This window comes from Lepeophtheirus salmonis, chromosome 10, assembly GCF_016086655.4.
Source record: "Lepeophtheirus salmonis chromosome 10, UVic_Lsal_1.4, whole genome shotgun sequence".
NCBI lineage: Eukaryota > Metazoa > Arthropoda > Copepoda > Siphonostomatoida > Caligidae > Lepeophtheirus > Lepeophtheirus salmonis.
Window position 1 is genome coordinate 11352520 of NC_052140.2, and position 23885 is coordinate 11376404.

The window sequence follows — 23885 nt, forward strand, 5'->3', positions numbered from 1 at the left end:
TTGAGAAAATATCAAGTTTCGAATTCTTATAAGTAATATGTGTTTTATAAATTAAAATTTTATGTATAACTCAAATCTGAAGTCAGAAATAAAAAAATGCGATGGTTTTTTAAATATACTCATTTTTGTAAATGTATCTCTAATTTGACTGAAATAAGAATGAATTAATGAATTAATTAGTCAAACACCTCTGGTTGTGAGAGCCTGCAGTTCTTCTGCGACAAATTGGACCTTGTTTTAGTCAAGATTCAAGTAGTTGCTGGTCATATGATAGTTCAAGAACACGCGTTCCGAAATATGGATATTTTGCTCAAAAATCAAGTTTATGTTGCTACGTAAAATTTTAAAAAAATCAGAAATATTACGTACTTTGACAAAAATTTAATATCATTTTCATAAAGAAGTATATCAATCTGAGCATAATCGATTAATCTTCACGAATATCACTCAATCCGTATTTTTGTCAAAGACTCTTGTAATGTGAAATTTTGCATAAAATTTTAAATGTATAAATCGGAAATATAACACCTTCAAAGAGAAAATTAAACAGCCTAAAGGACACTATATTTCAGATAAAAATGATTAGATTTTCAAGTATATATGTAGCTCCTAACGTTTCTATGTACCATTCATTTTTATTACAGACGGTATTTTTTTTCACAACTCAATAAAATCAGGGAGTAGGTTTCATATTTTTATTTTTTTTAAATGTTTATACACAAAAAATAGTATAAATTAGTTATCAATTTAAAGCTGATTAAAATACCAATAAAAAGACAGATAAATTAAACCTATGGGCCTTTCTTATTAGTAGATATGTCTACCTAAAGCCTGATCTATATCAGAAAGTGTGAATTTTCAATTCCCGTTTGTCACTTGAAACATATTTTTTAAACGCCATTCCACAAAAGTTATGAAAGAAACAACTAAAACACAGTTTTATTTTGAATTCCTTGCCACTATCTAACATTTTAACATATATAATAGTCTTTTAAATGTACATTGTAAATTCTATAGGTCTTCCAAATTGGGATGGCAAAAATTTTGTCTCGCAAAAACAGTCATTTGGGGGCAAAATTGATCACAAATTTTAATTTCTTAGCTAAAAGTCACAAAATATAGGATTGAAACATAAAAAATCCTACTTTATAGTCATTTTTACCCAAGAAAAGACATATTAAACAATTTTCAATGCTTATTTTCTACTTTAAATAAGTTTTTCATACTTTTGAGAGTGAAACCGGGATCAAATATCCAAACATATCATAAATGAAGTAAAATAATAAATTAGGATTTTGTTCTTTCCTTGATTTTTGCTCAATATTGTGTTAATTTCGACGCACAACATGGTATATAGGTATAATGTTAAATGTTACTTACTCCCCATAAAAAGATGCTTTCTTAGTAAAAATGCACTTTAAATAAATGCATAAAATAAATATTAGTAGTGTACCATATTACATAGTTGTTTTAACGATTTTATAATATAATTTGTATGAAATATTTGCAATTTTATGGAGTGTTTTTTTTTTTTTGTTATTATTTAATTTTCTTTATACTACCATTCAAAGCATTTTTTAAAAGAACAATATAGTTTAAAATTAGTTTTTTACATACATTGTAGTTCTATTACTGATTACATTAAAATTTAAGGGGAAAAAAGTTATTCCTTTAAATGATGAGGATTTATTTTAAATTATAAATGAGGCCTTTGTGCTTACGTTTGATTCTTCATCCGAGGGAGAAGATTAAATTTACGTATGTACAGCGCAAGGTACATGCACTAGAAAAAGGGAATGATAGTTCCGTGGCCCACAACTTGAGTGACGTCATTGGAATAGACATTCTTTTAAGGAATTATTTGAAATTCTACATACTAAATAGGTAGGTTGAATGGAAGTAACATAAGTATTGGAAAATTTTGAATGAACGTTTTTTCTGCAATCCTTTAAGGATGAATGAGAAGGTGGATGTGAAGCTTCTTGCGCAAATATCTTCTTTGAGAACCAAATTATATATTTTTATATAAGGGAACTTTTCTTCGTCTTAAATTAGTTATATCTCCCAGGACTGCTTGAGCTCAGAGGGAAGCTTTGATTCTAAAAGAGGAACAATAATGACGTCGAAAGGGTCTTATGCTTCCTTCACAGAACTTTTCAAAGTCTGAAGGCGACCAGATATTAAATCTAATTTAAATATTCCATCATTTGTGTAGGATCAACGGAACTCATCGGTGTCATTTCCATAAAACCTTCTATTACATTTCGAACCATGAAAGATTATAAATTATTGGAACTTTGTGAGATTTGCAAAACCATCAACTCTCTAAAACGGGAAAAAAAATGAATTACAAGAAACAATAATCCAAGTCTTTCCTGCGGATTATTGTTGTGAAGATGATACTATTTCTGGGGAACGATTGTTTACAGAAGGGATGATTATATTACTATTCAGTACTGTCTTAACACAATAAAAGATATTATTGATAAGAACAATATCCAAGGAAAATTTACGGAAAAAATATTTTAAAATTAATGAAATTAAAAAATAAATTAAATTAATTATCTTAAAATGTCCGTCATCTTGTTCCAAAATGTCTCTAAAGTCATCTTTGTTCGATGAAAAAAAGTTTCTGTTTCCATCAGGAAATTGAAAACCTTGTGAGAGATAGTTTTTTGATAAGTTTAACTAGCTGAGGGCATCAGGAACGGTACATATTTGTCGGGAAGCATCCGCTGGATTCACAAATGGCAATTTATCTTAAGTAAATAGTGAAAGTTCTTTTATCAGGATATGGTTTCCGAGATCAAATGATGCCGCCTAAACTTTTAATCCTGCTCATTCTAGGTTCAGGATGAGGAAACTAGGTAAATCCTTATCCATGAAATTATTAAAATCTAAAAAAATTGTTGCTTCTAAAGTCTTACAACCATCTTTCTTGGGTTCTTTTAATTTGTAAAGGGATTTTTGTTTGGGAAGTGTTTAATAAAACTTACCTAAGTACGAAACCCGTAGTTTCATCATTTTATAATATGACTGACAATATTTTGAAATTGAGATCATAATTTTATTTACCTGTGCATCAGTATTTCTGATTTGGAGAAACTTTTTAATCTTTTGTGTTATATCCTAATTTGATGCCAGTCTTCTAATTTTTTGTTGGAAAACTAAAATATATCATTTTGATATAATTCAATAATAATAATTTATTTTTGGTTTATTTTACCTCAAGCCCTGATGTAATTGTGTGTAGGATCATTTCAACTTCTTATGAAAGGTTTCAAGAAGACGAAATTTTTGCTTCCAGTAAAGCGTTTTCTTTTCATTATTTAGCAAATTTACATCTAACTCCATTTGATCGGATCTTAGAAATGGACTGCAAGGATTCTTGCTATCCTTGCCTGGTATGGTACCTCCATTGCAACTAGCTACCATGGTATTTTCGAGAACTTCGTTCTCACGTTTTCTATAAAGTTATTTTTCCGTTCAGATTTGATTGACAAGTGTCTGTTTAATGCATAAATAGGTATATGAATGGAAGAACTTTCACCCTTCTATTGTCTATTAACAAGTGAAAGACCAATTTGCTCATTTTTAAGATCTCTCAGATAATCATCTGGAGAAAAAAGGAGCTCACAAATCCGTGCTGTATTTGGATTGACTGGATCTTCCCTTTTTCGTCTTTGCAACCATTCTTTTCGTAAGAGGGGATCCTTGAGAGAAGCGATGGTATGAAACATTCAAAGGATTGAGATATGCTGCAAGAATATATGTTTGAGTTCCACTTTTTAATTTGGTGTGGATGGTTCTTAAACATGCTGAAAATTATCTTAACTTCACAATTTACAATGGGGGTATTTCTATAAATGACATCATTACCAACATCCTCCATTAGTTCTATGATGGTTCCTCGGGAAGGGAAGAATTTACCCGTGTATTTCTCGTTAACTTGATTTTATAGATGAATATCCATACTCTTGGTATGAGATGAGGATAATGAATGGCGTGTAATTGTAGACTAGGGACTAAAATCACATTTATATCGATAAATCCGACAAGCCATATGTTTCTCATCCGGTAAGTATTTTCCAAATTCCTTGGCCTCCATTTTCAGAAATCCACACAGAAGGCGATGTTATTTTAGGCATTTTATTCAGTTCTTTATCGACTATCAGCATCTAATATTATATTAATATTGAATAATAAAGACGGAAATGATAACGTTCTTGATAGAAGAAGATGTATATTATTTATCCTTTGAGACTAGATTGAACTTTCGATTCCATCCTCTTCAAAGACATCGATCCTTTGATCTGATTAATATAAATTTTTGATGATGAATAACGTTCTGGGCTGTTCACTCTTGAGGTATATCGACTATTGGATTTTGTTTTGAATTTGAATTTGTCTTAGTAAGACAAAATCCCTGGTTTTCCACATTTGAAACATGTAATTGATTCTCTACGAAGGCAATCTTTGACATGACTAGTACTTCCACATCGCTTACGTACCTTTCTTACATTTTTATCCTTTTTGAAGAAATTACTTTTCATCTTATTTGATGTATGAGATATAGGATTCATTGCAATTTGACATGATGTAGCTGCCTTGTATACACGACCTGTGCGCTTGACTTCTTCTCTGGTGGGATTTTCTAAACTTTGCAATTTTTTTCGTATTTCAATGTCTGTAGTTCCATTAACGTAACAAAAAACGTGGAGATCACCAACATTAATCTCAGATTGATTAGCCGGTGCTCCTTTTTGTTCCAGGTTTGCAACAAAATCGGTCCATGCTTGCCCAGGTCCTTGATAATATTGAAAAACATCCAATTTTCTTTCCATCTTCAGCCTCAGAAAAAACAGGAGTAGTGCCTTGTATATTAGGACTTATTGTCGCTCTCAGACTAACATCAATTCTCTTGTAGAAGTCAGTATGTTGAACATGCAGGTCAAACTTATCAATTGAATTTTGAGTATAGTAACTCTTAAAACTTTTGCCCCATTCAGCTAATTCATGAGAATTCTGATCCTTTTTTTAAATTAAAAGGAAGTGAAGAAATGTCAATATGGATAATGTTACTAGAAGGTTCTGGTGGTTTATTTAAAGTTGGTTCAGCTGGTTGCTCATTCAAGACATAGTATCTAAAACAAAACTGTTTATATTATTGACAGCTCTGGTTACTTGAGCCTTCCTACTTGGTGATCGCTTCCTTAAGTCATCACCTCGTCCAATCATTTTCATTTATCAATTTTAATATCCCTTTATGAGTTTTGAAGTAATAATAATTTTTATGTGAGGGGCTTAAAACAAGTTTATAGATGCTTTACGTAGGCTGCTATATATATTTCGGGCCTAGACTACACTAAGTATTGCCAGGTGCAATTTAACATTTCCTTCAGTAAGTTTGACATTTTTGTAGCATGTTAAGATCGTACTTAAGAATGTTTTGATGTACGACCATCATTTGTGTTGTTTACAGCAACTTGAAAAAATTAATTTGGCAAAAAATAGAATCAAGTCGTGAACAGTTTCGTGCGTTCATTTTTCATAACTTTGTTATGAATACCGTGAAGGTCGTCCAAAAACGGTTGTTATGCCAGAGAACATTGATGTCGAGCGTGAAGTGATAATGCAAGATCGTCATGTGAAATAACATGAGATAGTCATCCATGGGCATTTCTTCCACCAGCATACATTCGATATTGCATGTACACCTGGCCGTAAAAATGTATGTTCTCGTTGGATCCCGCACAATTTGCCAATCGCTCAAAATAAGATGCGTGTCGATTAGTGGAAAGAAATGTTGAATAAATACGCTGCGGTGCTTCAAAAGACGTTTATAAGATCGTCACAGGTGACAAATCATGGATCTATGCGTATGAGCTCGAAACAAAACAATAATCGACCGTATGGGTATTCGAGACGAGCCAAATCCCACGAAAGTTATTTTTGGAAAAAGCACTTCGAAGAAAATGGTCGCTTGTTTCTTAGGAGAAACTGGTCATGTGGCGACTGTTCCACTCGAGCATCCTACGACGGTTAATTTCGAGTGGTAAATCACAATTTTTTTGCCTGAAGTCTTTGGAGAAATTCGAAAAACGAACAAGAAGAGACGAATCAGAGTTCACCATGACAATGCCAGCTCTCGCACATCGGCTCAAACCAGCGCCTTTTTGACCAACCAAAACGTCGAGTTGATAGGTCGTCCGCCGTACATCCCTGACTTGGCACCCAATGACTTCTTGTTATTCCTGCACATCAAGAAAAAAATGCATGGTCAACGATTTTCGTCGTCAAAAGATGCTGTTGAAGCGTTTAAAAGCCATGTTTTGGAGGTTTCTCAATCGGAGTGGAAAAAGAGCTCCGACAATTGGTTTGCACGCATGCAAAAGTGTATCAATCATGCCGGAGAATACTTTGAAAAACAATAAAACCATTTTTGATGATAAATATTCGCATTTTCATTATTAGGGCAGAAATATATATCGCAGCCTATTTATATTCAAAATCATTGATTAATTGATAGGTATAAGTGATTTTCTTCTTTTTTCCCGGAATATTAATGTAATATATATTCACGCAACCTAGACAGGTAATTTGATTAAATTTCTTAATATATATTCAAAACTAAATTGACCAAAAATCAAGCAAAATCAACTTTTTTTTAGGACATTTTTTTTTTTTTAAATTGAAATTTAAGGTATATTCAATAACTTCAGCTAGGATATAATGAACTTGATGAAAGAATAAAAAAGATATTCACTTCAAAGTAAGGTACTTGATTTTTTTAAAAATCAAAATTTAAGGCACACAAAAGGTCAAACACAATTCAATCAGTAGAAATTTCACATCAAAGAGCACGTGGAAGATTGAATGCCTTAGAAGACATATTGGAATTACTGGGGTTCAAATTTGAATGAAAGGAGTAACAAAAGGATGTATCGATGTTCATGGAAGAGAGAAATCACATGGATGATGAAATTATGAAGGAACTCACAAAAAAATGGAGGAACTAACTGGCAAGGAGGATCAAAATCTTCCTTCGAAGGATAGAGCGTGTAAAGTATATGGCAAATTTTCATATAAGGAACCGGAACTATTGAGAGGAAGCATAGATTTGAATGAGTTTATCGAATGGAAACTCAGTTTTGAAGACTTCGGGCAATTAGCAAGAGTTGATAGCTACTCTCACGCAAAACAACTAGCGAATTTAAGATCCTTCATGGATATAGAAATAAGGGAGAAATTAAAAGTCTCAATGGGGATTAAAGAAGACCCCAAGTTATCTGTTCCAGAAATTTTAGAAGAATTAAGAAATATTTTCGCTAAAAATATAACAACATTCTTGACAAAGTTAAATTCCATTCCACTTATCAAAAAGAAGGTTAATCATTTGAATACTTCTATGTCGAGGTAACTCGAACTGCAAATCGAGCCCAATTAAATGAACGATGCGGTAATAAGGACTGTTTAGAAGAAAATAACTAAATCAAATGAATTGTGTGTCTTCCAGATGAAGAAACGAGGAAAAAGCTTATGACCATAGAAGAAAAAGAATGTACACTTCAAAAAGCTATTGATAGATGTCGGGCTGAGAAAATGTCGAAGAGGGATGATGAAAAGTTAAATTCTGTAAAAGTCAACAAGATCGCAAGAGGAAAATTCAGGCATCAAAGACGTTAGTGTGACTTCCTACCTGAGTGTTGACAACTTGAAGGCCACCATAGTGTCTCCATGAGACAACTTGTCGGAGGAGGCCATCTATAGAGTGTGTAAAGCAGGTCCGAAGCGTCTGAGAGCTGAAGTTTATCTAAATCAATGAAAAACAGGCTCTTTGTACACTGTAAATAGTTCAGGGCCGTACGTCAGTATTGCGCTTTGTCCGCTTCAGCGGACCAAAAAAAAAAAACAAACCTTACTCAACCGTCCACCAATCATATAGGTATGTAAATATAGATGAATTAAGTCATAATTAATTATTAAAATCTATTATATATATGTAACTTATGACCAACTCATAATAGTACTGAGTCATTATAATAAAATTACATATTTGTAGCACGTCCACCCAAAAGGAAGCTAGATAATTTTTCTCAAAATTGAACATGGAATACATTTTCCAACAAATTATAGTTCATTTAAATGAAAAAATGATTCTGATTAATCCTTTGGAGGCACCACAAATTGTACTTAAAGTAGCCAAAATTCACCGGCACATTTATAGAATTAGTAAATTAATAAATTATATCTCTAAGACAATATTGGGGCCAAATTAAGTCAGATAGATAAAACGGAGGTTTTAAACTACAGTTAACACTCTCGGGTATCTCAATTCATCGCAGAAATTTGAATTCAAATCCTGTAATTTACCGTAATATCTCTTTCAAATATTGCCTGTCATTTTATAAATATAAATGATTGAACCTTTGAATATAAAACGCGTTTTCCGCTTCCCGTGATACATTTCTGATAATTAATAAATTACTGCAATTATTTCAAGAGTACTTTACAGCCAAAAATAAAAAACAAAGACGCACACAACATTTTTCGTATGGATTTAAAGTACTTCACATTGAGTGGATATTTGAGTTAGATATTACGTTTAACGTTACTGGTTGCAAATGTGAAGTACTTTACAGCCAAAAAAAAAAAAAAAAAAACGCACACAACATTTTTCGTATGGAGTACTCTTGAAATATTTAAGAGCGTGAGAATTTGTTTCATTGAATACAAGATAAATTAAATTATTACTGCTTAAAAGGGACATAAATAATAGTTATGTACTTTTTAGAGTGGATTGTTGCAGTAATTTATTAATTATCAGAAATGTATCACGGGAAGCGGAAAACGCATTTTAACAGAGAGTTGGTGATTTGTTCTATCTGTCAGAAGGAAATACAGAAGGACAACTTTAATGATCACAAAGTTAAACTCCATAAGAATGACCCCAGCTGCAAGTATCAAGTGAAAATTGATCATAAGAAGCAGAAAACATTGAACTTTGCTGTTAAGAAAACTTCCTCTGCTACATCCTCATCCTCAGTCACTGCCTCCTCCTGTCCCGATGACCCTGCTCCAGTTGAGGCCTTACTGCCTGAACCAAGATCTGAAAAGTCCGTTTCTGCTGAAGAGAAAGTTACTGCAGACACAGAAAATAATGGCGACTCATCAAATTACCCCAGCGGACGGATTTCTCATGGAATAAGACTTCCTAATCTCGATATCGGACCAATCTTCTCTCCCGAGCAGCTCTCTGTAGTCAACAACAACAATATTCCCTCTGCAGAGGACTCTGAGACTAGCGACAATGTCCAGGGAGGTGAGAAGAGCAAGACTGAGGAGATGGAGTTTGTGGACGGAGGCCCAGAGTACCCTGTCGTCTTCACGAACCAGCTGGGTGACCCGATACTTACCGGGCGGGAGCCAAAGCGGAAGGACATCCAGACCAGAACCAGAGTGGAGACTGAGCGGGAAACTGTGCCTAAAGTCGAGAGAGATCATCCTCTACAGCCCAAGTTACAAACATACAGTCCTCAGATAGATGACAAATACTCCAGAGACTTTCAATATGATTGGTTCCGTAAGTTCCCGTGGCTAGAATATGACGAGGTTGAAAAGTCAGCCAAGTGTTTCGCCTGTTCCAAATTTTCCATTTCCAACCTTGGGAAATTTGAGTTCAAAACATGGAAAAACAGTTCCTCGTTGAAAGTTCATTCTAACAACAAAAACACAAACTGTCGATGGAAAAGTGGATCAATTTCCTCACATCAAAGAGAAAGAATACCTCGGTTCTCGGCCATGTTCAGTCTCAACATGCTGAGGAAGTCGTGAAGTGGCGAGCTTATTTGAGGTATCTTTTCCAAACTGTTGGGTTCCTCGCAAAGCAAGGATTGGCTTTTAGGGGCGATTCCGAAACAAGAGAAAAGTTGACGGAATCTAATGAAAACAATCGAGGAAACTTCTTGGAGCTTTTGTCCCTGCGTTCACACGACAATCATATTCTCAAAGATAAACTGGAGGCCGAAGTCAAAAAATTTGGTTCAGCTGGGGCAGGTTTTGCCAAATGGACTTCACCTGACATCCAAAATGAGCTGATAGAGATTATAGCATCCAAAGTGACGGAAAATATAATTGAAGATGTCAAGACTTGTGCCGGCGATGATGACTACTGGTTCTCTGTGATTGTTGATGAGACATCAGATATGTCAAACACGGAGCAGTTCAGTCTGTCACTGGGATATCTGACGAGTGAAGGCATCAAGAAAGAGAGCTTCCTCAAGTTTGTAAAAGTTACCCAGACTGACGGCAAATATTTGTTTGAGAAGCTTCACGAGGCTGTCAAGGATCTCGGCCTTAACCCCGCCCGCACTGTCTCCCTGGCCGCGGACGGTGCCTCCAACATATCCGGCATCAAGAAGGGTCTTGCCGCCAGGTGGAAGGAAGCAGCCCCACTGTGTGTCTACATCCACTGCTACGCCCATGTCCTCAATCTTGTAGTCAAGGATCTTCTCTCAGATATAACCCTGTTGAGAAATACAATGGGGACAGTACAAATTTTATACAACTTCATTGAAGGGTCACCAAAGAGGTCAGCAATCTACAAGTCGGTGAAGATAACAAGTAAAGATGAGGAGCATGCCAAGGTGATGACCCTGAAGAACCAGTCTGCTACCCGCTGGAGTCTCTGCTACGATGCTGTACACGCTGTATCTCTAGGGATGGTCAGAATCATGAAGACCCTCATAATAATGAGAAAAGATAAAGATACATTGTCGAGTTCAACAGCAACTTCTCTGCTCAACAGCATCTTTAGTCACGAATTTGTTTTCGGCATTGAACTGTTGAAGACACTCCTCAGACACACATCTAGCTTGTCAGATGAACTTCAAGGCAGAAAGGTTGACCTAACAAAGGCCCGGAAACACGTCAACCTAGTGATTAGGACTCTTGAAGATCTTAAGAATGAGAAAATCTTTGAATCAATCTGGAAACTTGCTGAGTTGAAGTCGTCTGAGATGAAATCAGTATTTGACCAGGAGGACTCAATTGATTTGGAATTCAAGGAGGCGAAGATTCCAAGGAGAATAAAGTGGAAAGGAACAACTGAATCCTACTTCCGTGAAACACATTTCGATGTTGCAATCAATAAGATTGTATTAGAGCTTGAGAGCAGATTTGCCACCGACGATACAAACATCACAATGGATCTCATTGCAATCGTCAATGACAGTGAAGTGGAGACCTGTGTCATTGAGCGTGTCGCCAAGCACTACAGACTTGAACTCGAGCAGCTCCAGTCAGACCATGCAATCTTCCAGCAATTCAAGGTTAATATTATAATGTTTCATTTTGCATTATATGTTTAAAATTTATGTTTCTCTAGGCAGATATTGACACAGAAGACATGGTTTCGTCACAAATTGCTGCGGAGTTAATAAGCTCGGGAGTGTTCCGCCTGATGCCGGAGCTATACAAGGTGATCGTTATCCTGGCCTCAATGCCCATCAGCAGCTGTGAGGCGGAGCGGTCATTCTCCTGTCTCAGAAGGCTCAAGAACCACATGAGGACCACCATGGACCAGGAGAGGCTCTCCTCCCTCACCCTCTTGAACATGGACAGGGTGATGGTGGACAAGGTGCTCCATGAAGACATGGACAGTTTGATTGACACCTTTGCGTCAAGGAAAGAGAGGAAAACTTCTTCTTCTAATCATGATAAAGAACACATGCATTTTTTTCTTCATTTTTTTCAAACACATCACCACGTATACATGCGAGTTAAGAACATCAAGACTTGTGAACATAATTTATTTTCTGTCGATGTAACCGTTTCATGGTATATTATAATCTCGTTCATTATCTTCATCCGTTATTATTTTAAAATATTTAAGGAGGTTTAAATTGTTTGACTTAATTGTATAGTTCAAAAAATTTCTCTCATTCTTGCACCGTGCATTTTATACTCCATTATACTCCTTCCTTTATGAATAGGTCGGCATTGACTTTCCGTCTAGAGTTTTTCCTTTTCATTTTATTTTTCCCAATGTTTGCCTGAAGAAAATAATGGTCAGACAGTCCATTGGACGATATTCTTGCAAGATTTAATTTATGATGTAGCATTTGCCCTGTTTAAATATCCCACGTTCACCACTGAAAATCAACCGTTCACCCTTGTAAAGCGGACCGAAAAATCTTCCTGACATACGGCACTGTATGCATCCTATGACTAATCCCAAGGAGATAATCTCAAATATTTAACCTGGAAAGAAGTACTTTTCCACGTTTGATGCGATTAAAGGATATTGGCAGATCCATTTACACCATGAGAGCCAAGACCTAACAACGTTCTTAACCCCCTGGGAAAGATTCATGTTTAAAAGATGGTCAATGGGATTAAATGCAACTAGTGACGTATTCAATCTTATGATGGACCAAGCTTATGGGGATTCTCAAATACAAAGAAGTTGGTCGATGATATTTTAAAATATAATGAGACATTTGAACAACATGTTAAAGGAATTTCTTGATCTAAATCGGAAGTTTGGAATATCATTCAATAAAGAAAAATGTCAATTTGCTGAACCAAAGGTTGTGTATATTGGTTATATCGTAGGAGAATATGGAATTAATGTCGATCCCTGAAAAACAGAAGCCCTTTCAAAAATACCAGCCCCTCAAAACAGAACTGCACTGAGGTTGTTCCATGGGAATGGTCAATCAAATGAGCGGATTTTCAAAGGAAATAGCCAACTTATCTGTCACATCAAGACCTTCGTTATCAAACAAGAATGAGTACATATGGAATAAAGAATAGGATAACACATTTGAAGATGTCAAAAAGTATTTGGTTAAACTACCTCAAAAGAGTCACTTCAAGCCGAATAGAAAAACTGTTTTAGAGACTGATGCTTCTAAGATGAAAAGGTCTTGGCTATATCTTAAGACAAGAAGACAGTGAAGGAAAATGGTATCTTATTGAAGTAAATTATAGATGGTTAAGTGCAGCTGAAGAAAATTATGCAATGAAATAATATCAAAAATCTCCCAGAAGAAATAAAACTCTACTGGAATTTGAGAGATAGTCTATCGGTTTATGAAGGTTTGTTCATCGTCAATAATAAAAGAATTGTTATTCAAAGAGCAACTCGGAAAGAAATATTGGAAAATCTGCATGAATATCATCAAGGCATAGTGAAGACTAAGCAACGTGCCAGAGAGATAATTTATTGGCAGGGAATAGATATGGACATCGAAGATACGGTGAGAAAGTATGAGAAATGCCAGAAGTTCTTACCTAGTTTATTAATGGAGACTCAAATTAAAGGACTGAAAATGACGAGGCCATTTCAAGCAGTAGCTGTGAATATATTTTCTGTAAGTGGAAAGAATTTCTTGGTTTATGTAGATAGACTTTCTGGATATCCTGCTTTGCATTATTTTGAGCAAAGTGGATGCACATCAAGAGTGTTTAAAAAATTAATGGAGAGATTCTTCATTGATTATGATATAGGTGGATATAAGATATATGAGGATATGGAGTTTATATATTTATATACTTTATTCTAGACGAGGAGCACAGTGTCCTGTCCTGGTTACAGGAGTCCTCGGCTTCTATCTTCCAATACATTCTTCAAATGAGGCGTGAGATGTAAACAACATTATTCAAAATAATCAATGAGTTCGCTCTGTATTTTAGGGCCCTAGAATGCTGAATAATATATATATTAGTTTGCTGTCAAGCTTTATAAAAAAAAATGTCCTCATCTGTGCAAGTTCCCTACAGCGGGGAGCAAAACAGCATGTCCTTGTTTAGTTTTTCGTCATAACTGTATCTGACAAAAGCAAGCTGCTGGGCATAGTTGGATATATATGTACATTCATCTAGTTGTAAAGCATATTTTCCTCCTTTTATTATGTCCACCAGCTTGTACATTATGTCCTGGGTCATGTCTGTGATATGCCGGACAATAGTTTTTTTAATATATAAAATAAATAATAATTGTATTTGTTTTTTGAATGCATTTCGCCACCCCGCATCTGTGACTCGCGACCCCTGTATGTCCATATTAGTTCCCCGTCTACAACTCATTCCTCTTCATTCCGTAACTTTCATTTACACGGTTGCTTCGTCGGGTTTTGGCGACGAGAACAGAATATATCTGTAACGGTCTTTAATTACATTTAAGTAAACACCACAATTATATATTAATTAAAAAACAGTAAATTTTATTTATTAACCTTATCCAAAGTACAATCAATCCTTGATGTCAACAACATACAAAACATATACATACTTTTCAATATTTATATAATAATAATTATAGACTTAGTATTCAAATTTATGGGCTAAGTTAAGATACCCAAGAATTTAAACTATACTTTAGAACCTTTCTTTGATTTAAAAGACTTATATCAGCCCCGATATGGCCTTTTAAATAAATATATCAATTTCTCATCCTTATATTGTGCCGATCATTTTAGATTACTGTAAGAGCAATTTGCAGCACCACCAAAGGCCTTTTTTTGTTGATAGAAATTGAAGTTCATTTGGTGAAGAATACAAATATGTATAATCAATGCACAATCAATTTCGAGAAAAATCCTTCTAGCTTGATTTGGTGTTGACGGTCCACATATATTGTATCCATTTCGATCTCGGTTCGAGTTTGTAGATTCTGCTTCTAGTATTTCAATAACTGATGGAACAAACAAATATAGGTACAACTCTGCCTATATTTGATATCGTATAATGGAATTTAACTTATCGTTAGATTTGTGAGCGATCGCTCACTCGCTCCAAAATTGTTTTCTTTGATTTTTTTTTTCAAAAACAGCTCATTCTCCCCTTTATATGTGAAAATAGCTCATTTTTCTATACTAGTATGAAACTAATATAGACAGTTTTTGATGATATTTTTCGAAGAAAAATCTACCTGCCAAAAATCCCTCCATCATTAGGCTCTCTTTTTGGATGTAAAATAGGTATATTATGAAATCTGAGTTATGATTACATAATCGGAAATGTGAGGGAGCCGACAACAGCCATTTAGAGGAATGATTAATTGGGCACAAAATTGACTGTTGAATAATCATCATAGATTCTTGTAACAAATGATAAATAATTTTGCGCCAAATTACGAAATCCTGATCTCCCATTTATGCAAAAGGTTGTGCGTAATATCAGTGTTGTCTAATAAGACTCCTGAACATTTCGTCAACTTCAAATTTCCTTATATTACTTATGTGGACGTCTTTAAGTACCAGTAATCATCGAAGGGAAAAATTAACGGAAGAAAATATTTCTAAAATCTTGATTTGTAGATATAATTTAGCAGAATGTATTCATTTAAACAACCCGCATTACTTTCAATCATTCTTATAAAACTGAATTGATCTTTAAATACAAATTGCTTAATTTTTATAATTTGGGTGCTCATTTTTCAAAATTTCAACGCTCTTTTTTTACTCATATTGGGCAAAAAAATTACTCAAAAACCCTAAGTCTACTTATCATAATATGACGATAATACGCCTACTCATATCCATATATTTTTGAAGAATTAATTATGCTCAAAAAAAATAATAAAATAATTACAAATGAAAATCTGCATTAGATTAAACTCAAATAGAATGTCGACTATTAGTAAGTACACATTATTCTCAAGCATAAACAATTCGATTCATACTGGATAGGAAATTATATTCAATGTTTACTCCACTATATGATACATAACTATATATAAATATAACATGGACACACTTGAATGCTCCTCCAGCTTAAACATCCTAACTGCGCCCAAGACATATCTCATAAATATCCCTCATTCATTTGATTCGCGCAACTAGGACCCCTTTCTCAAGGATTTTTGAACTCTTCTTAATATTGATTTTGCCCAATTAGGATCTAGGCTAATATTTCCACCATTTTCTTTTAATAATGAGGGTTCATACTTGAGGAGTACCTGTTTAGCAGTGGCAATCACGAGGAATGACGTTAATTTTTCACCAGATTTTGCTAAATCAATAATACATTTTTGTAAAATTGAGTCATAACATCCTAATCTTGTGGGTCGTCCCCTAGGTCCAAAATCTAATTGAGTCATATCCTCGTTGTCATCATCCATTGACTTAAACTTATCTCGTAAGAATCGTATAGTTGATCGTGGCAGGATTTTATTGTGTACGACTTTAAAATACTCGGCTGTTTCTTTATTATTATGATGTATTGCATACTTGGCTATTTTGGCACGGAGTTCCGGATCATATGATGAGTAAAGACGATTCTTATTCTTTTCTTCATTGACTTCGTCATCTTCACTATTTTCATCTTCGTGTTCATCTTCTTCGTCTACTTCCTCTTCGATCCTTGATTCCTGAGCATCTTTTTCAGGTAAAGAAACTCCGTTACTCAACTTTTCTTCTTTGGGTAAAGAAATATTACTTTTAGGGACTTTATTAGGAACACTCTCAGGCAAAGAAATATTATTAAACTCCATCCACCTTTTCTTGAACTTGCGAACAGTTGACTCTTTCATAGGAACTTGTAGTCGATTACTAAAATGTTCAACAGTTTTCTTATTTCCACAATGGTAAGCGTATTGTCCAATATCATTCTTCAACTTTGAATTGAAGAAATTTTTGGTAGGACCTTCAGTTAATGAAATTGAAGAAGATGATGATGATGAAACGGGAATGTCCACAACAAATATCCGAGTTGTTCCATCATCATTTTTAGCAGCAGTGGTTTTACTTTCGTAGTATTTTTTAAATCTATTGACTAGAGACATTGTAAAAGACGATTCTTCTCCAGTTTCATTTGGATTGAATCTAGATTTGAAATGTTCAAAACATTTTTCAGGTCCGTGATCCAGTGCATACTTTCCTATTTCTTCTTTAACTTGTGGTGTATATGCCTGGTAGCTTTTAATGAAATTACGTATAGTGCTGGAACTGATCTTTAAATCAAGTTTATCCGTAAAATGTTTAGATGCTTCAGTTGCTCCATGAGCGAGGGCAAATTCAGCAATCGCATCACGAATTTCAGGATCATATTTGTAATATTTTCCCCTGCGAGATCTCTCTGATTTCGTAAGAGATAAAAGAGACTTCACTGTGGATACAACTGACTCTGTGTTTTCTTGCATATTTGAAGAACTACTACTACATGTTGCTTTTGAGGTCGCTAAAGGATTTGAAGTCGTTTTTTTCTTACTAGGAACAACAGAATTTGCTTTACTAACTGTACTAGCGGATCTTTTGGTGGATTGCCTCAGATTTTTGTATGAGAAAATACATTTATTTTAGAATTTTGAGTGTAAACCCAACCAGGGAACTTCCTAACCCAGGATTTTTTTCAGAATGAATAAACATTTGAAGAGAATGAATCCGGTCTTTTTCAATATCCTCCATCATATCAAAGGATTGTAACAAGGAGGAAAATACTGAGAGATTATTCTTCATGGACTCAAGGTCTTTAAACAAATATGCCAAATTCACTTTCAAATTGTGTAATAGAAAATCATCCACATTGTAGAGGGTTAGAGTCTGAGGCAATTCTCCATTTTTACAAAAGACACTAAATATGAAATCCGCCAAGAAGGAATGACTGTGACCCGACTCAACATGTCCAATAAGAAATCCGGATTGTTCCTCAATCATGAGATATATAGCGTGATTAAACATATTCATATGAAGAAGTCGTACGGGAGAAGAGAAGGGATTTGAGTGAGCGGTAACGCCCATGTCTACATCAAAATAAGGCCAATAAAAATCTTTCCCAATGTGATAGTATTTAGACATGGCATCATTACTATGATCCAAGGAGATTAGAAGATTTCTTCGTTCATCGATATTGTCCAAAACGCGGAGATTCGAGTTGTTCCCTCCCAAAAAAAGTTGTTTGTTTCGTATCTTAAAAGTTAAAGACAAAAAATTAAGATCCAATAAGATGATCTATGGAGCTGTGCTCCCATTATGTACTTACAACAAAGCATCGGGCTTTCCGTACAAATGTTTCAACCTCAGTGACCTCCGGAGGTATACTATTAGACGAAAGATAATAAATGATATGTTGAAGAAATTCTATGTCGTTATTACTTCCTTCAGTGGCCATCACAACGAGAACTCCAATTTACATCAAAATTCATTGCTGGTCGATATTTTTATTATACCTACACACAAACACATTTATTCTGGAACATTGATTTCCCATCACAAATGCCTCATTTGTGGATAATGACGATTGAATTTATTAATTAATAAATACGCAATGAAACCGTGAAGTATTAACATTAGCAGCCGATAAGAGAATTAAAGAACCTTTAAATTCACAACAACTAAATAAACTGTCATAGCTAAGACATACACTAAATATGGCTATATACAATAAACATCACGCAACCGAAGAAGAAAATATAAAGAAATGTAATTCATAAAATAATTCACTACTTTTCTGGATTTATATTCCCATATAGAATGTATCAATTTATTAAAATGTACAATAATTGTTTCATATTGACGTGATATCTAATTTAATTACGTTAGAAGTTGCGTGTTGTGTACGTATTGAATATATTTTCTTCAATCTTATATAATATTAACCAGGATTAAGGTGAAAAACGTCAATGATGCCTATCAATTAATTTATCGGTATTTTAAAAGGTTAATTATTTAAATGTATTGATTAAATACCGTTAGAACAGGTGGAACCAATAAGTTCTGAAACTATCTGGAAGAGCATCTGCTCAAATCACGGGATCAAACGTGTGAACTGTTACATTATGTTTCAACAAAGATTGTTTAGATTTGAACTGGACTTTACATTTTTCACAGCTTATCCCACCAGTGAATAAATGCCTTCCTTTTATATGCTTCTTTACGTTTCTTTTACAATGACATGTAAAACAACATTTTAAACAACTACACATTTTGTTACCATCACGATCTGAAACATGTTTGAGAATCTTTGCATCAAATACTTCTGAAATTATAAATTATTGTCAGCATAATTTGAGAGATTTGTAGCAATTAATTATAAAACATTTTTTAAATAACTAATAGATACCATATCTTAACGCTAATGGATCTGTTTCTTGGTTCTGATTTTCAATACATTCGGGTTGAAAGGAGGTGTCATATGTCTTTTGATCATCGTCAGGCTCTTGAAAGTCTAAATTGGAAGGTTCTTCTTTCATTGAGTTGGATCTATTAGTAGTAATATCTTCTATTAATGAATCCTCATCTACTTTAGTAATAGGAGTAGATACAGTATTCTGAATTAAAATTCTTTTGTCTGGTAAATGAAGGGGGGACGATGATTCGCTTTTCACTTCATGGACTGGAGTATCATCCGTAGAAGAAAGAGATCTTTTCAATGTATTGGCTCCATTAAACGATTGATGCTGCATGAGCCCATTCACTTTAAGCTCTTCAGCGATGGATAGAAATTGATCTAGTTCATGGGGTTTGATGTATACTTCGCCATTGTACATGAAGGAAAGAATGGACTCCAAGTGATTAAAGTTAATCCCTCGCATATACAGAAGCGGATGTGTATGAGGAACGGACTTAATCAATGATCGAAAAAAGGAGGAATAGGCACTGAGAATCATTTTGTGTGCCTTTATGTGTTTTGAGCCACAGGTTAGGGTCACGTCAAAGAAATCTTCATCGTTTCGAAGTTGAGAGAAGCCTGATTTTAAATTCGACTCGAAATCATTAGAATGAAGACAAATCATTTCACTCGAGCCCATCTTTCCTTCAATAAAGAACAAAAGAGTCAAGTAAAGAGTTGGTCAAGTGCTGTGTTTGATTATGTTTCTCTATTATCTCAAATACCCAAATGGGAAATGGAATCCAGAACTTCACTTTAAAATCATATATTATAATATACCAATTATATTTGAAGAAAGATGGTTTAAGTTAATGATATATTAATTATTATTATTAATACTTTTACTATATATAATATAAATTTAAATTATGGCGCCAACGAAATAAACAATCTAGTTATTTTTGGTTACTACATAAAATCAGACATGACTTAATCAAAGACTTTCAATAGATACCTGCAATGTCTATTGAGCGTAGAATTTTGATGAAACCAAAATGACTTTTATAAATCGGAAAAGCAATGAGTTAAGTTATTGCACCTTTCCCATGGCAAAAATTATATTTTTTTCTCACACTTTATAAAAAATGACGTCACTTTTTATTTTTATGTTTACATAGGTAGCTACCATAGCTTATACTCCGCCATCGAGCTATAATATTATTATCTGGAAGAACACAACAATGAGTTCTTATACTATTTGGAGGAACACAAGCTCCAATCACGCAACCTAGTGTGGCGATTAACATCATTTTTATGACAGATTCCTGTTGTATACCAACAGGAATTTGTCATAGGATCTTTGTCCAACCAATTATAAAAGAGTAATAGTTTGTCGTTGTTGTAGTTTTTAACAACATCACGTGGTCTTTTATTTAACTCTTCCATTTTGGCTTAGCATTTTAAATCCCCAAAAATTGTTTTTGAGGTGAAAATGATGGACTCACTTCATGTTCACAGCTCAAAATCAAAATAAATATTTTTTAAAACGTTTTCTAAAGTAAATCGTCCAAAAATAATTGAACTAACAACTTAAACGGATAAATTTGCCCTTCAAAATAAAGTATCCACTTCAGTTCGTGTTTGTACAAGATTGTGTAGTATCAGTTTTATTCAAATGATATAGATTTCATTTAATAGATATTAATCTTGTAATACTAAAATAATTCATTCATTATGGTAAACAAGTGCGTTTATGTTGGGTGTCAAACTGGAGCCGATATAAAACTATCTTCAAGTGTCGGACTACATCCATTTCCCAAATCTTAAATTGATAAAATGAAATAATTTTAAGTAATATATGATATAACTCTAATAAAGACATAAACCAGCTTGAGAAGTACCCTTTGAGTGAGTAGAGTATTTACACACAGGGTCGAATGGATTTGGAATCACATAATCATCATCAGGATAATATTTATAATTAAGAACCATTAATTGTTATACGTTTGTAGTACAAATGAAATTGTTATTGTGGATATTTTTTATGGATTTATAACTTAAATTTGATTTCAAGATTGAAAATCCTGTTTCGCATAGAAATGTTAATTGAAGTTAATTTCATATTTTGTATTTTGAATGACAAAATTTTATTCCGGCTCCACAACCTAGATAATAATTTTTTTTTTTCATATATGTATTTTTTAAATCTAACATAATTAATAATGATAAAATTTCATAATATAAATCAATTTATTGTTTATAGATACATCACTTTAATTCTGATAGTTTAACGAAATTTATTTATTTTTAAAGATGTCCTTTTTCCAACCGAATGTATATTACTATTTTTAATTAATGAATAATTCTTCATACAGATATTAAATATTTTATATGCTGTTTCCATGGCAAATTTTAATTTGTTGCACTTACATTCAACTTTTAAATATTCAAAAGATATTCTTCCAAAAAGTAGTCTTGATGCAGAAGATTTTAAAATTATATTTTTACAAATCGAGTTATTCATTATTTTTTTGAGTAATACTTCTAGTATTGTAACCAACACTCCGAATTCCGAGGGATATGTTAAATTACCTCGAGAAACTTGTGGGATGTAGTCTACAGGGGATGGGCTGGTGGAGAGCTGTAGCCCCCCCCACCAAAGAAAAAAATTGTCATTGGGGCAAATTATTCAGCAAATATCAACTTAATATTTCAAATTTTTTTCCAAAAAATCTATTTTTTTGTGAATAACTATGGATTTTTGAATGTTTTTTTGTAAATGATAGTGGATTTTTAAAATTTTTTTCGTCAAAATTTACTATTTGATTTTGTTGTGAAAGTTATGGATTTTTGGAATTTTTTTCCTAAAATTCAATTTATCAAAAAACAAAAATTGTTAAATGCTTTGAATATTTGAAATTTTTTTCCAAAACATTAAATATTTGAAATTTTTTTCCAAAACATTAAATATTTGAAATTTTTTTCCAAAACATTAAATATTTGAAATTTTTTCTTTTCTTTGAAAAGCTATGGATTTTAGAAAAAAAAATTCAAAAAATTGTAATTTTGGAATTAAAAAAAAAAAAGAAGCCCTTTCCAAAGTATTATCCTTCGGACGCCCTTGGTATTATGACTAGAAGTATGGGGAATATAATATATAAATGTCACGGTGTTTTTTGATCATAAATAGATACAAAAAAATATCCATAAAATCGTTTTGTATTTATAATTTTTTATAGTTTAAGGGGTTCAGATTTAAAATAAAAATCCTAACCCCCAACCTCTAACCTCTTTTTATACTGTTTATACCTCGTCCGGAGTCGTCTCTTTTTATATTCCTTTTATCTGTTGGCTTGTCGACGAGACTGAATATTGATTGTATCTTTAGGGAAGAACCGTAATTAGTATAATCCAATATAAGTATATTTATAACTCATATTTTCTTATTTCAGATAGAATGATTGGCTGTTGCCCAGGCTGCAGGACTGGTTTTCCCGGGTCAAAGAAAAATAAACTTGAGGATTCAAAGAGATAAAGTCATTCTGTCCATAAATTTCCTAAAGATCCTGAGCTTCTGAAGCAGGTTATAGCAATTAGAAGCCAAAATTAGGAGCTAACCCATAATTCAAGAATGTGTAGAATGCATTTTTCGGAGAAAGATTTTATAAGTGAAAGAATAGATACAAATTATTTTCGAAACCAAAGACGTGGACCTATCCAAAGAAGAAGACTTAAAGCAGATGCTGTCCCAACGATATTTTCCAATGTGCCAAGGTTCCAGAAAGTTCCTGAAAGACTGACTAACTTAGCTTTTTCAACTAATAAGTAATGTATTTGGAAGTCTATACACAATTTTTCAATTGATTTTGTGTACTTTAGAAAAACAAATCGTAATAAACTACTTACTAGGATTCGTTGAAATTTCAGAAACTTTACAATTATGATTACCATTAAGAATTTTTTTACATATGTGAACGAGATAAAAGTCGACTTAATAATTGAATTCACTAATTTTTGAAACTTAATCACAAAAATCAAGGATATTAAGGAGAAGCTGTATAGATCATGCTTTCCAGAAGTCGTTCATGAAATATCCAATGAAGAATACATCATTTATTTTACTCCATCGAAAGACGATCTTGTTCCTACACTTTTATATGGCTGGAAAGGAGAAAACAATTTTTCCTGCTCCATTTTTGTCAATTTTTTATCTAACATCAAAGTGAGCCATATTCGTTCCTCAAATATCTTGAGTCGTTTATCGGACATTGGCATCATTTTGGTTTATCTGAAGGCTAGACCAGGTAAAGCGGAACCGGCATCAAGTTTAAATTATGCAATTAAACTTTTGGAAGTATCTTTTAATGAGCAAGAATCGCATTTCCTCAATCATCTTGGATTCATTATTGAACAACTCCATTTATTCTCTGAGTGTGGTCAGACGAAGATACACTGCAACATTATTAGGACTTTCAATGCTCTTACATAATACTAGCTCTGCCTTATACAAAGACATTATCTGGGTCTGGATAGATTTTCTTACAATCAATGTTGAATTTCTATTGAATTGTGAATGTTGTAATGTTATTTTAAGTAATTACATTTAATTGAGCCGGGATTTAGTAAAACGTCATGTATTTACACACAAAGTTTAATGGATTTGGAATTAAGATAAGTGTTATTAAATAAAATAAAAAGAAATATTCTCCAATAATGTTGCATACATAAATGTAATTAATTTATTGGGATAAACAAGATTCTTATATTTGGTGGCGAAATAGAACCAACTAGAAACATCAGGCTTCAGATTTCCAATATCCCCATTCCTGTGC

The 23885-nt window shown here is 33.5% G+C and overlaps 4 protein-coding genes across 5 annotated transcripts in view; 2 read left to right on the forward strand and 2 right to left on the reverse strand.

Annotated features, from left to right (window-relative positions):
• The window catches only part of LOC139906493 (uncharacterized), a 258054-nt gene that overhangs the window by 36294 nt on the left and 197875 nt on the right, over nt 1–23885 (forward strand). The gene's annotated exons all lie outside the window — the stretch shown is intronic.
• On the forward strand, nt 9737–12004 carry LOC139906495 (zinc finger MYM-type protein 1-like). Of its 2 annotated transcripts, none has more exons than XM_071891487.1 (2): nt 9737–11330; nt 11387–12004. In XM_071891487.1, exons 1-2 carry the CDS (start codon nt 9744–9746, stop codon nt 11900–11902), a joined length of 2103 nt encoding a protein of 700 aa, XP_071747588.1. In that variant the 5' UTR covers nt 9737–9743; the 3' UTR covers nt 11903–12004. The 2 variants fall into 2 exon arrangements, with proteins under 2 accessions (XP_071747588.1, XP_071747589.1); XM_071891488.1 differs by having other exon boundaries at nt 11391–12004.
• LOC121125242 (uncharacterized) lies at nt 15505–18335 on the reverse strand. Its single transcript, XM_040720397.2, has 3 exons — nt 18099–18335; nt 17986–18043; nt 15505–17912 (listed from the first exon to the last, which is right to left on the reverse strand). Exon 3 carries the CDS (start codon nt 17144–17146, stop codon nt 15845–15847), a length of 1302 nt encoding a protein of 433 aa, XP_040576331.1. The 5' UTR covers nt 17147–17912; nt 17986–18043; nt 18099–18335; the 3' UTR covers nt 15505–15844.
• Nucleotides 18411–20258, reverse strand: LOC121125243 (uncharacterized). The gene is made up of 4 exons (XM_040720398.2): nt 20069–20258; nt 19066–19758; nt 18693–18981; nt 18411–18632 (listed from the first exon to the last, which is right to left on the reverse strand). The coding sequence occupies exons 2-3, from the start codon at nt 19751–19753 to the stop codon at nt 18746–18748; spliced, it is 924 nt and encodes a 307-aa protein (XP_040576332.1). The 5' UTR covers nt 19754–19758; nt 20069–20258; the 3' UTR covers nt 18411–18632; nt 18693–18745.

Coding starts and splice junctions, on each gene's coding strand:
- LOC139906495 (XM_071891487.1), top strand. CDS start 9,744: ATGGAAAAGTGGATCAATTTCCTCACATCAAAGAGAAAGAATACCTCG. Junction 11,331..11,386: donor CAATCTTCCAGCAATTCAAG/GTTAATATTATA, acceptor ATGTTTCTCTAG/GCAGATATTGACACAGAAGA.
- LOC121125243 (XM_040720398.2), bottom strand. CDS start 19,753: ATGGGCTCGAGTGAAATGATTTGTCTTCATTCTAATGATTTCGAGTCG. Junction 18,982..19,065: donor TCCATTAGCGTTAAGATATG/GTATCTATTAGT, acceptor TTATAATTTCAG/AAGTATTTGATGCAAAGATT.
- LOC121125242 (XM_040720397.2), bottom strand. CDS start 17,146: ATGCAAGAAAACACAGAGTCAGTTGTATCCACAGTGAAGTCTCTTTTA.